General features: G+C 31.0%; 1 protein-coding gene across 8 annotated transcripts in view; it reads right to left on the bottom strand.

The window, feature by feature from the left end:
- Positions 1–15,941, bottom strand: part of LOC115885303 (alpha,alpha-trehalose-phosphate synthase [UDP-forming]) — a 92,480-nt gene that overhangs the window by 39,012 nt on the left and 37,527 nt on the right. The window contains exon 1 of one of the 8 annotated variants that reach the window (XM_030904171.1): positions 9,225–9,432. The exons of 6 other annotated variants lie outside the window; for them this stretch is intronic. In XM_030904171.1, the coding sequence (XP_030760031.1) occupies positions 9,225–9,270 (46 nt within the window). In that variant the 5' untranslated portion in view covers positions 9,271–9,432. Of the gene's footprint in view, positions 1–6,869; positions 7,178–9,224; positions 9,433–15,941 lie in introns of those variants that run through there. One more of the 8 variants, XM_030904168.1, reaches the window with a different exon arrangement.

Below are 15,941 nucleotides of genomic sequence, written 5' to 3'. Positions count from 1 at the left end.
ACTGCGCTATGGAGACATGTTCGATTTATATTCAATACTAGAATTTAAAGGACCAATAAAAATATAGGATCTTCTTTCAATGCGCAGTAGGGAACGCAACGTTTACCGGCAGCCAGACGGGCCGCATGCTTTTCTAGAGAGCATAGTGAAAGATATATCAAAGAACCAGACGTCTTAAAATACTTGTTTTTCCGACGTTGCTAGCTCTCGTACTATTATGACGATTAAAAACCAAACCAAACCAAATTACTAAGAAATATCTAAAAAAAAATAATATTTAAAAAAATTATTTAATTACACGTCAAATTAGGAATTTGTGTTTCTATTGGGGAGCAAAATAGCTATTTATGTAACAAGTTGCGAAATTAATGTGTTTTAAGCACGGGACGCAAAATTGTCATGCGTCGAGTGCTTAAAACACTCTTTTCGCAACGAATTTCATACAAGATTTTTTGTGAAAGCGGATAATTTGAGATTTTCATGCTATTATTATTATTTATTTTTAAACATTTTTTAAAATGTTCTGGTAATCGGTTTCTAAGGCACTGTTTATGCATTGTTTAATGACAAAGTTCTGTCAGGTTCAAACGTCGCCGTATTTCCTACAAAGTTTTGTGAAAAAATGAGTGAAAATGACCAGTCTTTGGATATTCAACAAGCTGCTGAAACTGTGCTATCCACGATAGTGCCCGAGAAGTCGAAAAACTTATACGAGACCACTTTTCATTGTTTCTAACGTTTCATTTTTTACTTTAAGGCACTAGTGCCTAAACAAGTGTCACTTTTAGATACTAGTGCCTAAAAGAATGTCATTTCGAATCTCAAATAAATATCAAAAATTGTCAATTTCGAAACGCTTTCACGAAAAAGTATTTTTGCTAAAGTTTAAGTATGGATTGGAAGATAAACTTGATATTATGTACTTCAAGTATTTTTCCAAACAATATTTAATTCCTTAATTTTGAATATATATAAAACCTGATAAGGCTTCTGCGAATTTGATTTTGGTACGTAACATTTTTTACAAATGTTAAAAAAACGTAAATGCGTAGTGTTTCAAGGATATTGATTTTGTTCCAGCAATATGGATTAAAAAATCCGCTCGCGACCGAACTTTGAACTAGTTTGAAGCGATTCAGTAGAGAATTTTGTATCACTGCCAAAAGATAGATCGCTTCGAACATTAGCCCATAACGTGATTGGCAAATTTCATGTTTACAAACACAAGCGCTCTGGAATTAAGTGCATTGTATAACATCCGAATTTGACTCGTGTATACACGGCTGTTGTCGGGCGGTACAAGTTTAGTTTCAAACCAAATCGTTTCAATCTTGATGACATTTTGTCTATTTTCCAAAAATCTAAGAGTCTATAGGTCAATTTTATTTTTGGTGCAGCATTAATTTGATATGCGTAACGTCGGAACATTGTGCTACAGTGTCTAAAATTAAATCTCTAATATTATTTTAGGAATAAAAATATTTCTGGAATAATTCAGGACAAGTTCGAATGATCATACAGGGTGACTCAATGTTTCTCTCCAAAAAATCCTATATGGGTATTTCGCCACTGCAAGAAATAATCTACAAAATAAAATAGTTATTTTTTGTAAACACTGCTGCGTTAATCCAAACGGAAACTACTTGTCATCAGTTAGGTTTACAGATGTACAAATTTGCCTAACGAACAAAAAAATGCTTAACGTTTCGGAAAGTTTATCTCTTTCCGTCGTCGGAAGCAAAAAAATATAAAGAATAAATAAAAAACTATTTGAAATATTTAAATTCGACTATTCGAGAACACTTTAGTTTTTTAAAACAGATACGTACCAATTATTTAATAAGGTAAAACCAAAAAGTCCCAAACTTTCGGTAAGTATGATTATTTTTAATTTTTACGTATGTTATATTTATTTATGTTATGTACTTTAAAATCAAAGAAACGATTGCCATACATTACTAACATCTACAGATGCATGAGCAATACATTTATTTTTATTAGATTGTATTAAAAAAGTCTCTTTTATTTTTCTTTTAGAGGCTATCCCTTCTTTCATTATAATTTTGTCGTTATTAAAATTTTTTCTGTGCCCTGTGTCCCATGAATGCTGACAAATCTTAGATTTGTGAAAATCTCCCTTTTTTAAATAATCTTTATGATCTTTAATTCGAACATTTAAGGGTCTAGATATTTCACCAATGTAAAATTTATCGCATTCACATGGTATTTTGTAAATTACATTTTTTGTTTGTTGTTCTGTATTCATTGGTTTAGTATGTGTGATAAAACGGATCTAAGTGTATTTTGTGTCTTGAAAGATGTTCGTATGTTACATATATTGTTTTCCTATCCTTATTTTTTCCGAAACGCCTCGTATGTATGGAATTGTAATTACATATTGTGTTTGGGGATTTGGGGTTTGTATTTCCTTTAATGTTTCTTTTAGGACGTACATTTATAGGAACTTTTTTACTTCTTTTTATCTGCAGAAAATGCTGCCGAAGTTTCCGGAATACAGTCTGGACCACCCTGTATACACTTATACGCAAGTAATAAATAATTTTATGGAAAATGGCTGTGAAAATACTATCATATTATATTATTTCTCCTTTATTTTATTTCATTGTTTCTAGACGGTAGTAAATTGTAATAATACTTGTTTACATTTTTTTTATCCGGCAAAATCACTAGTTCATCACGCCGGCTCCAAATGGTCTGTCTGGTCTTTTCTAAATTCAATGACGTCAAACAATCGACCTCACCGGAATTTTTGTGGCCTTTTACGCAATTTATAATACGCTAATTTATCAAAACATGACTTAAGGGTGAATCCACTTATTTCCAATCCGATTTAATCTCAAATAACAAATTTCTTTCGAAATTTTTTCAGTTTAATTCGATTAGAAAATTATAGTTGTTTTAGAATAACTAATTTTACGAATAACTAAACTTTTATTGCCAAAAATGGTTATACCGGGTGCGCCACAAAAGTGGCTCAGCCCTATAACTTTTATATTTTTTCTGGTAAAAAATAGTATATTGTTTTATTAGGAATAAAAACCGTAGTGCGTTTGACGACATACAGGCGAGGCACAAAAATCATTTTTACTCCGAATATATAAATTTTACAGAGAATAGAACATGCTATTTTTTCTCAAACGGTACAAATAATTTTTTAAACAATTTCAAACGTTTCAAATAATACAAAAGATTTAAAAGTAATACCTTGTAAGTAATTATATATCGAGAAACTATGGTTACACTCGTTGAATTTGACACTTTATATCAGTTTAATAATATATTTTCGTACTTTTATCTTCAGGCGTAAAAGTGCTTTACTTTTATGCCTATTGGCGTTAAAATGACTTTTTTATATTGTCAATCACGTCGCGTCGTAGCAAAAATTAATATTTTTGTGACGTTTGAAAAAAAAAGAGATTTGGTATGTTAGTATATGACATAAATTAGGATTGATTGACGTGTTCAATTGTTTTTGGTGACTTCCTGTTTCACCGGAAATGACTAGAGCTTTTGATTTTTAAATGATACCCTCCATATTTTTTTATTTTATTCGATAGAAAGTGACACTCCGAATATAATGACATATCATATGTCAAGTGTTGACATTTTGGTATGTGGTTTATTTGAAAGAGTAACATGCGATTCATAACGACAATTTGACTCGAAAAACCAAGTGTGTGGTATCAAATTATTCGTAAAAAATGCTTTTTCCAAATATGTATGCTAATGAGCCACCCTCGTTCCATTTGAAAAAATTGAGATATGATTAAAAATACGATTTGGGCATCTTTTAACTGGCCAGGACAAGACCCGAAAAACATTAGACGAACAAAATTATTTTTCCAAGGTCCCTTAATTAAAAATTAATGTTTTTAACACAGCCATAGTACACTAGATTGAAATTTAAAATACAATTTTTTTAAACAAAAATGTCAAAAGTTGACATATTTATGATATGTCATTCTATTCAAAGTACGATTTTCTATCAAATCAAGTAGAAATATACCGAGCGTGCTATTTTCAGTTTTCAATATGCCGAACTTATGATTTAACCAATGGTGATTCAAGATCATGTTTTTGTTAATTTTAAACATGTTTTATTTTTTATCTCGAAAACTAGTATTAGAGATTGGTAAAGGTATATTAGAAAAATTATCAGAAATGAAAGTAATACTATACCAGGTGTTCCGTTTAAAATAACAAAGAAGCTCCCGCTTTTAATATGAAGCGGCAACACTGTAATGCAGAAAATAATTTAGACAAATGCGCCTTGCAAAAATCCAAATTTAAAAAAAAATCTACCGGTTCTACATAAACGTCTACATATGTACCATGGCCGTACCATCGAATCAACCTGTATAACATTTCAGATTCCTCTTTATGTAAAAAGATCAGACAATAAATTAGATTTTTCTCTAAACTAGTTAAAACTAATAAAGTTAATTTAACTTTATTAGTTTAATTCTTAATTAAATACTTTATTATGAAATTAATTAAGGAATGAATGCTTTTTTTTTCTTATAGACATAAATTATGATTTGCTATAATTTTTTTGGGTAGGACTGTGCGTCACTAGTGCTGGAGACGCCTGGTACTATCTTTTCTTTATCAAATAAGGTCGAAGATTTTAACCTTTCTTTACTATAAAAGAAATCGAGAATATTTTCTTCATATTATATATAAATTACAGGAAATAAAACACAGCGAAACCTCTAGATGGTATTATTTTTAAACCATTGTCGTAAATACACATCTACATGAATATTGCTAGGTACTACATCATTTTTCACTGGAATCTACTCACCGGCAAAAAAAAAACCGGCCACTAAATACTAGTCCCAATTTTAGAGTTGGATTTCTCCAAACCACGCATTAGATTTTGATGATTTTTTTTAAATTGTAAATTATTTCCTTCTTAACGGATGCTACGTCAGAAATTTTTATTCCGAATTTATTTTGAGGATATACAGGGCACAACAATAAGTTTTTTGCTCGAACTTTGTGACACCCTGTAGAGTGCAGCAGCTGTAGCAACTATTGCTAAAACAAATCACATTGTAGCCCCATCTCACAAATCACATTTGTGAGCATTTTGTTTTTTTTTAAATCACGACATTATGTCTGTTTGTATTGGAGATACGTTGCTTTAAAACGAACGTCTCGGAAAAATGCTTTGCAGGCAAAACCGCGACCAAACCAATTCACATGTAAACGCGCAAACTTAAGACGTGCTCGACGATGTCTTGGAAGTAGCTGGGATCCTGTGGCAGGCCTCCTTGCAGACAAGCTGTTTTCTTTTAGTCTTCGCTGGATTGTTCTCTCACTGACTTGAGTTCGCATGCACGGCTTGTGATCAGATGTTGATTCTGAAACGCTGTAATTTTACGATTTCGTAAAGTATTCAGGATAATAAAGCGGTCGTCAGTTGCATTTGTCTTCTGTTTTCTTCCGGAACCCACTCGCCTGGTGAAATTTCCCGTTTCCATATACCGATTCCAGGCATATCCTGGACTGTTCGAGGTATGCGCCCAGGGTATCGGACACATTACGTTGACTTCGGCCATCCTCAATTAAAGTCACAAGTCACAACACGAGCAACATCAGTCACAGATAATAGCATTTTTTAGTTTGACAACCGTTGTTGTCATATTGCAAATACTCATAAATCCGTTTTCGCCTATGTCGTCTTGAACATAAAACTTTCTGCCTGCGAAGCATTTTTCCGAGACGTTCGTTTTAAAGCAGAGTATCTCCAATAAAAAGAGAGATAATGTCGTGATTAAAAAAAAACAAAATGTTCAAAAAAGATGAGGCTACAATGTGATTTGATTTAGCAATAGCTACTACAGCTGCTGCACCCTAGAGGGTGTTACAAAGTTCGGGCAAAAAACTTCGTCTTATTGTTGTGCCCTGTATATGCTCAAAATAAATTCGGAATACAAATTTCTGACGTAGCATCCGTTAAGAAGGAATTAATTTACAATTAAAATCATCAAAATCTAATGAGTGGTTCGCGAGAAATCCAACTTTGAAATTGGGACGGAGCCGGAGTTTATTTTAACGCATCTCTTATTATAATTATTTAATTAATATAATTGTTATAAGTTGGTGTTATTTAATTATTATTATAAGATAAGCTATTTTTTTTACTTTATTAGATAGAAAATGGCACTTCGAATAGAATGACATATCATATGTCAACTTTTGACATTTTCGCATATGGTTTATTTGAAATTGTAACATGCGGTTCATATAACGACAATTTGACTCGAAATGCCAAGTGTGTGGTACTAAATTAATCGTAAAAAAATGCTTTTCCAAATATGCTAATGAACCACCCCTGTTCCATTTGAAAAAATTGAGATATGATTAAAAATACGATTAGGGCATTTTATAATCGGCCAGGACAAGACACTAAAAGTATTAGACGATCAAATCTATTTTTCCAAGTCCCCTTGATTAAAAATTAGTGTTTTTAACACAGCCATGGCACTCTAGATTGAAATTTAAAATACAATTTGTTTTTGAATATGGCATTCGATTCAATTTCATTTTCTATCGAATAAAGTGAAAAAGTACCGAGGGTGTCATTTAAAAATCAATAGTTGTAGTCATTTCCGGTGAAACAGGAAGTGACAGAAAACAATTGAATACGTCAATCAATCCTAATTTATGCCATATACCAACATACCAAATCTCGTTTTTTTTTATCTGAAAAAATGAAAAAGTTATAGGGGTGAGCCACTTTTGAGACGCATTCGGTATGAGGACTCCTCCATAGTTTAAATTGACCGAAAAATATTCGCTAACGCTCTGTATATGAAAAACAACAATAATTATTATGTTACCTATATTTTCCAATGCATGTTCGTCTTCCAAAATCGGGTTCAAGTGAAGTGAAGGTGCCATAATTGAAGTGAATTAACAAGCTAAATCACAAAATCTCAAGGCTCGGGCCTTTTCAACAAAAACGACCACACGAACTTTGTATGAAAGAAGATTTTGTAAAAATACTCTTGATAAAAATAAACTTCCATTAAATAAATTAGTTGAGCGCAGCTTTCCAAAAGCTTTCTGGTTCCCGAACCGAAATTTATGTTTAATTTCTATGTTATCTAAACTAAACCCCAAACACCTTGAACGAGATGTAGCGATAAACTAAGATACGCACCGGTGAAAATTCTTTTTATTATATAGACTTGGATTTAACCCAACACGAACTGAATGAGAAAGAGGGAGACAGGTATTTTTAAACATATAAAGCAATAATAGCAACATAAATATCATCGTTAAGAGATTAGGTATAAATAAAAAGTAAACGTAAAGAATCACACAGTAACTTAGTGATACGCATTGCCTTTTTACATACAGGGTGTTTCGAAAAACATGTGCCATCTCTCGTACCAAACATAGGTCCGATTCTGCTTTGTTTTGTATCAACAGGGCGTTAAAAAAAATATATAATTTTCTACAAAGTGTTTTTAGCAATTCGAATTAAATTTTGAGGGTAAAAGTTATTATAAGTGCGATATATTTTAATGCTAAAAAAGTGTCCACAGATTCACCAGGGACGTGGATATGGGTTATCACTGGAATATTTTTCTAAAAAAAAAACATGTGCGCCACAGGCTTTTTTTTTTCTTGCTAGCAAAATCGTGTAGGCCGTTTAATGCCGTTTAAGTTGTCCCTCAAAATGTCATTCAAATCGCTAAAAGCACTTGGCAGTAAATATACAGGGCGTCCCAGAAATAAGTGCAAGTATTTTAACTGGTAGTATAGTTCAACCACAGAAACACACGCCTATGAGTTTTTTTTGACAAAAAAAAATTTGGAAAATTTGAATTTTTTTAGTTTTTAGTTAAAAAACATAATTTCTTGATAATATGGCAGCATAGGTATTATATTAAATTTACAAGAAAGAAAATCCAGAAAAAATCCAGTGGTTCTCATAATTTTAGCAAAAAATCATTTTTTTGGAAATTTTCAAAGTAAAATAACTCCGTTAATTTGGACTTATTTCAAAAACGATAAAAAAAAGATGTTTCTTTTATCGAAATCTACCATCCCTTAAAATACTTGCACTTATTCCTGGACATCCTGTATAGTAAATCGGAAAAAATGTACAAAAAAGACCTCCTGTAGATACAAAACAAAGCAGAATCGGACATGTGTTGATATATAATAAATAAATCTTATTTTAACATGAGGCATCACCCTACGAGAGATGGCACATGTTTTTTGAAATACCCTGTATAAATAAATGACCTTTCTTAATTTAAATATTTGTGTATGTAGGTATGCAAATAAAAACTATTTGTCTAAGTTAATTTGATTTCAAAATATTACATGTTTAACATTACATATTTTTTTTACTTATACAGGGCGTCCCATTTTGATTTACCACCTCCAATTAAAAATACAGAGTGTATATATATATATATATATATATATGTATATATATATATATATATATATATATATATATATATATATATATATATATATATATATATATATATATATATATATATATATAAGTGAAAATGCTGGTAGATATATCTATTTAAAAAAATAAAATACAGGGTGTTCCATTTAAAAAAAAAACGAAGAAAAAATATTTCATATTTAGAATGTTTGGCCTAGAATTTTGAACATCCTGTATGATTTAAAATTACGATATTCATAGCAAAGTAAGCACAAACCATCTAAAGTAAACACCTAATATAGTTTTGATTTCAGGACAGTTCTTGTATTTTTAATATATTTTTTTAAAAAAAGGCTGTAAAAAGTATCTATATTTTATTTATCTATTAAAACCTCTAAAACCATCGAAATATATTTCTTATAAATATATTATTTACTCATATCTTAAAATTATGTAAAGTCATCAAAAAGGAAGCCAAAAATGCAATAATATATAGGGTGTTCCATTTAAAAAAAAATCATCCCGATCCACCCACTTTTTTGCCAAATATTTCCCTGAATTGATCCATCCAAATATTTTCCTGACATCCTAATACATATTTTAGGTTTGTACTTAAACAAAATTCCCATGTTTTTTATTCTAGGAGCTACACATGCTCGACGCACTATTGCCGCACCCTGTATATGATTCAAGTATAGCCACAAGTACAAAATAAAAAATTTAACTGAAGACAATACATATAGCAGTACCCCGTTAAGTATAGGCGTTAAGTACATACTTTTAAGTGGATTGGTAGACGTAGAAGATGGGCGGCTACCAAACATATTAAGATCCAAATTAATAATCAATCAGTCTTAAACACTTTAAAAACACAATAAAGTTCAACTGGTGATTTGAATAAAATAAGTCACTAGTCACATATTTTCGCATAGACTAATCACATAGAATTCAGCAATAATCACGCATCACACCGGTGCTAAATACTAAATACCGTCTAAAGTCATTCCACTTTAGATAAAATGGAAGATTTTTTGTTGTTGTTAATTTTAATCATCTCAGATTTAAGAGCTTGCTTATCAGATATTGTACTATTATGATAAAGATATAAACTTGCAATTATTCACATGCAATGTAAATAAAAAGGGATATGACATCGGAAAATAACAAATATTTTTAATATAATACGAGAGCGATAGACAAAGATGAATAATCAAACTGCAGTGTTTCTAGAACTGATCCTATTTTTACTTGTTACAAAAAGATAAAAAAAAATTGTATAAACATAAACAAACGTTTCTAAATTAGACAATTCTCTAAAATGGGACATGCATATCGACGCCTAGTCGAAAAAATTAAGCTCTGCCTGTTTTGCATTAAGATCTGTTTCTAAGGAGTTTAACTAGTCAGTGGCTAGAACTGTTTATTATGCACTTTTTGAGTCGCACCTCAGATATGCCCTTCCATCCCAATTTGACCGCATTTTGAAGCTCTAGGAGAGAGCTGTTCGATATTCTCTGCTTAGGGAGGGATTGAGGGACTAAACAGCAGAGCTCATTGCCAGGACTTTTTTAAAAAATTAAAAATATTAACTCTTCCTTCCTTATTTATATTTGAATCCGTTTGCCTAATACGTAAGAATGTATCAGCTTCTCAAGAAAGGCTATCTCACACTTATCCACTCAGGAACGCGGAGCAAGATCTTTATCTACCTACCCCACGCTCAGAGTTAGTTAAAAGTCAAATATTATACAACTCGAAAAAAATGCCAAACATCACATGCCATTTGAAATCAAATCCATAACATCATTTTCTTTATTTCGCAAGGCATTGAAATCTTATTAGACAAGGCTTTCTACGTCATAAATGACTTATATTTTGATAATCGAATTTGATCTTGTAAACACTGGTCTAATATTTGCTATTACTATATTTACTATAAGCTTAGTAAATATTTTTGAATCTTATTTATATTTTTTTATTCTTTGACATTCTAAACATTTATAAATGTTTATTTTAAACAATAAGACTAACTATGTAATGTGTATACTTGTTATACTTTGTTTTGTATTCTCTTTTGTTTGTTTACTTTACCTTTGTCCACAAATTGTATTTTTTTTGCCAATAAAGGCATTTATTTATTTGGTTTTGAATAACAAATACTTCAGGCCATTTACTAAAATAATCCATCTTTTGCGTTTCAATGTCAACAGCGATTTTTTCGAATGGAAGTCCAACATTATATTGTTGCATTTTTCCCTCAGATCGAGTGCTTGGTCCATGGCTGGCTGCACAAATTTTACATTGTCAACACCATTTCTTGACATCTTCGCTATAATCTACCCAGTAAAAATGATCTCTTAATCAGCAATCCTCATTCAATTACCTCATTCTCAATAACCATTGAATTCGATTGAGTATTACTACGATGTCTAGATCTTCTTTTTGGTCTTTCTTCAATTGTGTCGTCGTCCACTGTTCGTCAGCTCCAAGGTTAAAACTCCTGGTCATGACAGTGCCTTCACGTTGCCCCAATTTTTAGCAGTGCTTACAATCGGTTTTACACGGTCTTTTGGATAAACTGTCTGCGTTGCCATGCATTTTTCCAGAATGATGTTGGGTGACAAAATGATATTGTTGTAGCTTCTCTAGCTATCGTGCTATTTCACAACACATTAGGCTGTTTCATTTCTATAAGCTACTTCAGAGCCGCATGATCTGTTCTAATTAAGAGTTCTTGACCATACCTTCCTTTCTGGTTTGGCTAGGAAGATAACTCAACTGTAATATTTTATCACCCGTTCTTTGCCATCTTGAACTTATGATAGCACTGTAATAGGTAATTTGTGGTACTGTCCTTATGATGATAGCACTATCCAGGATATACTTCCCTTGTAGGCTAAATTAAGGACTTGAACATAGAGCTGCCTTAAGTCTTCCAAAGGCAACATCGCTTCTTGCAGCCCTACTTGCCTTATTTTTGTCTCACCCTAAATCAAAACCTAGCTACCTCCAAAATGCGGTGTAACCAAAACTTCAAACTATTTCTTAAGATAATAATTTCATAAATAATATTACTTTATAGTATATAAATTAAATTATTTATTTTATTAATACTTTAAAATTATTTTCTCGAGAGTTCTTTTGCTCTGAAACTAAACCTTAGCGACATTTAGCCAAGCCTGTTTAGTGTATATTTGTTTACCATCTCGTTTTATAAGACAGTCAAGTACAATTTCCGTAAGTGCTTCAGACCTAATTATACTGTTAAAAAAGTACGGCAACGTGAATCGATGTCTTTCACGCATGTTATACGTGCATTGGCAAATAAATATATATATATTTTTTAAATCCAGCCAATCGAAATATTCCACTCTATAAAAAAATGTATTAGAATTCGTGATCCACTGAATGTGATTATTTAATGCGACAGATTAAAAATTACCATTCCAGAATTCGGTAAAATAAATTATTTCATATCATACAAAAAATTGTCAATGTTTGAAAAACTAATAAAAACCATTTTGAAATGTATCTATTAAATAAAAAGCATGCCAAGATAAAAGATAAAAGTTTTTACTAGAGTTTGTAGAGTTACTGACATATACAGGGTGAGTCTTAAATAAGTGCAAATATGTTTCCGTTACGTTTTTTGGAATCTGAATGTATATCAACAATTATTAGCATTAACCAGTTCCTTTTTCTATCCCATTGTACAGAGTGGTCGTTTAATTATCTATTATAATTATAATAAATATTATAATTATCAATAATCGTCCAAAGCTCAATGAATGATCGATTTGTATACTATTTATTAAGTGACTTTTTTTAATTAAATCATAACACACTAGTACAATAGATATTACACATTGAAAATTACTTTTAATAAAATTATTAATTAATATAAAAAGTGTATAAATTAATGTTTTTGAAACTTTTTTTCATATAAAATGTTTAATAAGAAAGGTTATTAACATTTTATAATTCTTTTTGTACATATATAATTTTATTTCTTACTGAATTTAGAATATTTTGTCCCATTTTAAAACTACATAAATGTTGCATTTATTAATCTTCTGGTATAGGGAATGCAATCCCGCACCAAAATGTCAATCCCGCAACCCCGCGGGATTAAAGCAATCAATCCCGCGGATCCGCAAAATTGCGGGATTGTAAACAATAGTCATACATTGGGTCCTAAATGTTTTAACAGAGAAAACCTACTTCCTGACTAGATAGAGCAAAACCGACATAGATGTCATGGGCTCGATTTCTGACACACGTTTAATGGCGTAAACCGCCTGTTGATATTTTCACTGCCAACTGAGATACGGGGTCTTTAAATTTTTTACCATTTGGAAAATTGCCCATAACTTTTGTATTTCGCGGAGTAATAATATTTTGTAAAAACGTTTTTAAGGCACTTTTTTAAGCACAATCAAGTGGCGTAGTCAGTTCTTTTCTATGCTTGCCTTTTTGTCAGAAATAATAAAAATTGTAATTTTTTAAATGGAAATCATAGTTGGCTATGAACTCAAAAAAGTGCTGGAGTTTAACCCTTTCCAACGATATAAAGTTATGTGTATTTATTTCTAAGAATGAGAGAAATATTAGATTTTTTATCTTTGTAAAAAATAATATTTCTATAATAAAGATGGCCTTGATTTTGTGTTGACCTATTTGCCTAATTATTTTTTATCACAATTTAGTATTCTACATTATTATTTATCTGCATAATTAAAGAATTTTTTAAAGGTAAATCAACATTCTATGTTAGTATTACCAGTTTCAATTAAAACGCCAGGGTTACAACTGAACTATTAAATGGAGAATTTAGAGAGAATTGGATTGGAACAAGGGGCCCCATATCTTAGCCTGCTAGGTCTTGTGTGTCTAGACCTTATCTTATTTATAAGGGAAGAACCATTGGATCGAGGGAAGAATTGCAGAAGGCTACTAGGCAAGCTTTTGGACTTATTACACCAGTTCGCCTAATAAATCGTTGTAACTCTGTGCGCAAAAGATGTTTATTGAGCATTCAACAAGGAGGAGTTCAGTTTGAACATCTTTGATGATTTTTTTTAGAAAACTGTATTCGTCACTCAAAAAATACTGTTTTTTAGTTTTGTTCTTTGTTTATTGTATCGATTTCAATTATTGTATTTACTAATACTAATATAGAATGTTAGTTTACCTTTTCAAAAGTCTTTAATTATGCAGATAATAAATAATATAGAATATTAAATTGTGATAAAAAATAATTAGGCAAATAGGCCAACACAAAATCAAGGCCCTCTTCGATATAAAGAAAAAAAATCTAATATTTCTCTCATTCTTAGAAATAGATACCCATAACTTTATATCGTTGGAAAGGGTTAAACGCCAGCATTTTTTTAAGTTCATAGCCAACTATGATTTCCTTTTAAAAAATTATATTTTTTATTATTTCTGACAAAAAGATCAAGCATAGAAAAAAAACTGACTACACCACTGGATTGTGCTTAAAAAAGTCCTTTAATATATTTAAGAACCAGAATTTTCTTATTAGGCGAAATAACAAAAGTTATGGGCAATTTTCCAAATGGTAAAAAATTCAAAAAGACCCTGTATCTTAGTTGGTAGTGAAAATATTAACAGGCAGTTTACGCCGTTAAACGTGTCTCAGAAATCGAGCCCATGACATCTATGTCGGTTTTGCTCTATCTAATCGGGAAATAGGTTTTCTCTGTTAAAACAGACCAATTTCGACCACCCTGTACACATTTTATATATTACCACTACATAATACAAATAAAATATGTTTACTTAAATCAGGTTTTGTTGTTTGTAATAACTCTATTTAAAAACAGACGAGTATTATATACAACACTGCATAAATTTCTCTGAAATGTATTAAATTGCGGTAAACCGCGCGACAAAAAATATCTAGGTGAAATAAACGCGACACTTGTTCAACACGGGAACAGCACGTGCCAAAAAAGTGCCAGTAACACAGTCCAACGAGTCAAGGAATCGAGATAAAAATAAGTTAGTGATATTCACTGACACCTACGCACATGTACATGACATACACTGAAAACCATGACTACCGTTATAAATAAAACTTCTTTAGAAATGATTTTATATTTTTTGAAAAACGCAATTTTAATCTTAATTCAATTTTCATATTTTTAGGATTGTTCCGTTATAGGGTCACTTGTTGTCTACCAAGACGACCAAGACCCTTTATCTCGGGAATACCGTTTATACAGGACGTCCCAACCAAACCAAACTACAATATCTAACTCGGAGATTTTTTACACATCATTGTTTCACAATGAGATCTATCGATTAAAACTATTTTCAATCTGGCGACACTTCCGGAAGTACCGGAAGTTGACAGCAACTTCCTTATTTTAAATGGTTACCGCCATTTTTTATTACATATTTAAATTATCTGTAAAATTTTATGAATTTTGATATCAAACACTATATCTAACATTAACCGTTTTTGAGAAAAAAAAGTATTTAAAATTTTTGGAGGAAAAAACTGCCTGTCAAAAAAAATTGTATAGCCTAAACGTCAAATTTAGTGACTACCACAGCCACTGCGACATAAAGAGAAGACATGTGGCTATCTATTTCAAATTAAATTGGTTGAATGTCATATTGAATTGGCCGTAGCTGTCATGGAATTGAGTGATTAAAAAAATATCAAAACTCATTTTTTTCAAAAGGAACCCCACTTTTTTTATTACACTTATGAAAAGGTTTTTCAATTCATTACTTTTTGATTATACATCTATATACATATATGTATACACATACATACCTAAAATAAATCGTTTTTAAGTTATTTAAGAGTTAGTTTTAAATCGTATTTTTTCTTGATTTTATTTAGGTTCCTTTGACATTAGTTAGTGTCAAACCATCAGACAATTTATTTTCTTCTGTCAAAAAACTAATTCTGAAAGCTGTACATCCTAAATTAAATCACAAAAAAACAGAGTCTTTATGCAAGGAAGGGTTAATAATAAAAATAAAAAAAATAACAAATAGAGTTACCCCTGTCATGTGGGGTATTGTATGAAAGGGCTTCATTGGCACAAGCTTAAACAAATTTTTAATTATTTTTAACCCGATTCCTGAAAATTTGTAATATGTATCTACAAATTTTCGAACTTGACCTTTTTTTTCATGTCATTGTTTACAATTCAATGTCTTTCAGTTCATTCACCTTTTTCAAATGATAAGATAATTTTACAATTAACAAAAACAATAATAAGAATCTATAGTCTGTAGTCTGTCCAACGAAAGGGATTCATGACAGTACTAGTTGTGTCTGTCATTTTAATTCACTTAGGCTGTATTCCGTTGCAAAACCAGGCGAACCAGACCAGTAAACTACGGTAAAGAGCCGTTCCTGAAAAACATCGGTTTGATGCGGAACGGTTTGGTAAAATACTGGAGACGCCAAATGTTTTGACGCTTTCTAAATTTCAATACCTCATTTATAAAA

The sequence above is a fragment of the Sitophilus oryzae genome, unplaced genomic scaffold, assembly GCF_002938485.1.
Source record: "Sitophilus oryzae breed Bouriz unplaced genomic scaffold, Soryzae_2.0 scaffold_379_pilon_pilon, whole genome shotgun sequence".
Taxonomy (NCBI): Eukaryota; Metazoa; Arthropoda; class Insecta; order Coleoptera; family Curculionidae; genus Sitophilus; species Sitophilus oryzae.
This window is presented reverse-complemented; position numbering and strand designations above follow the sequence as displayed.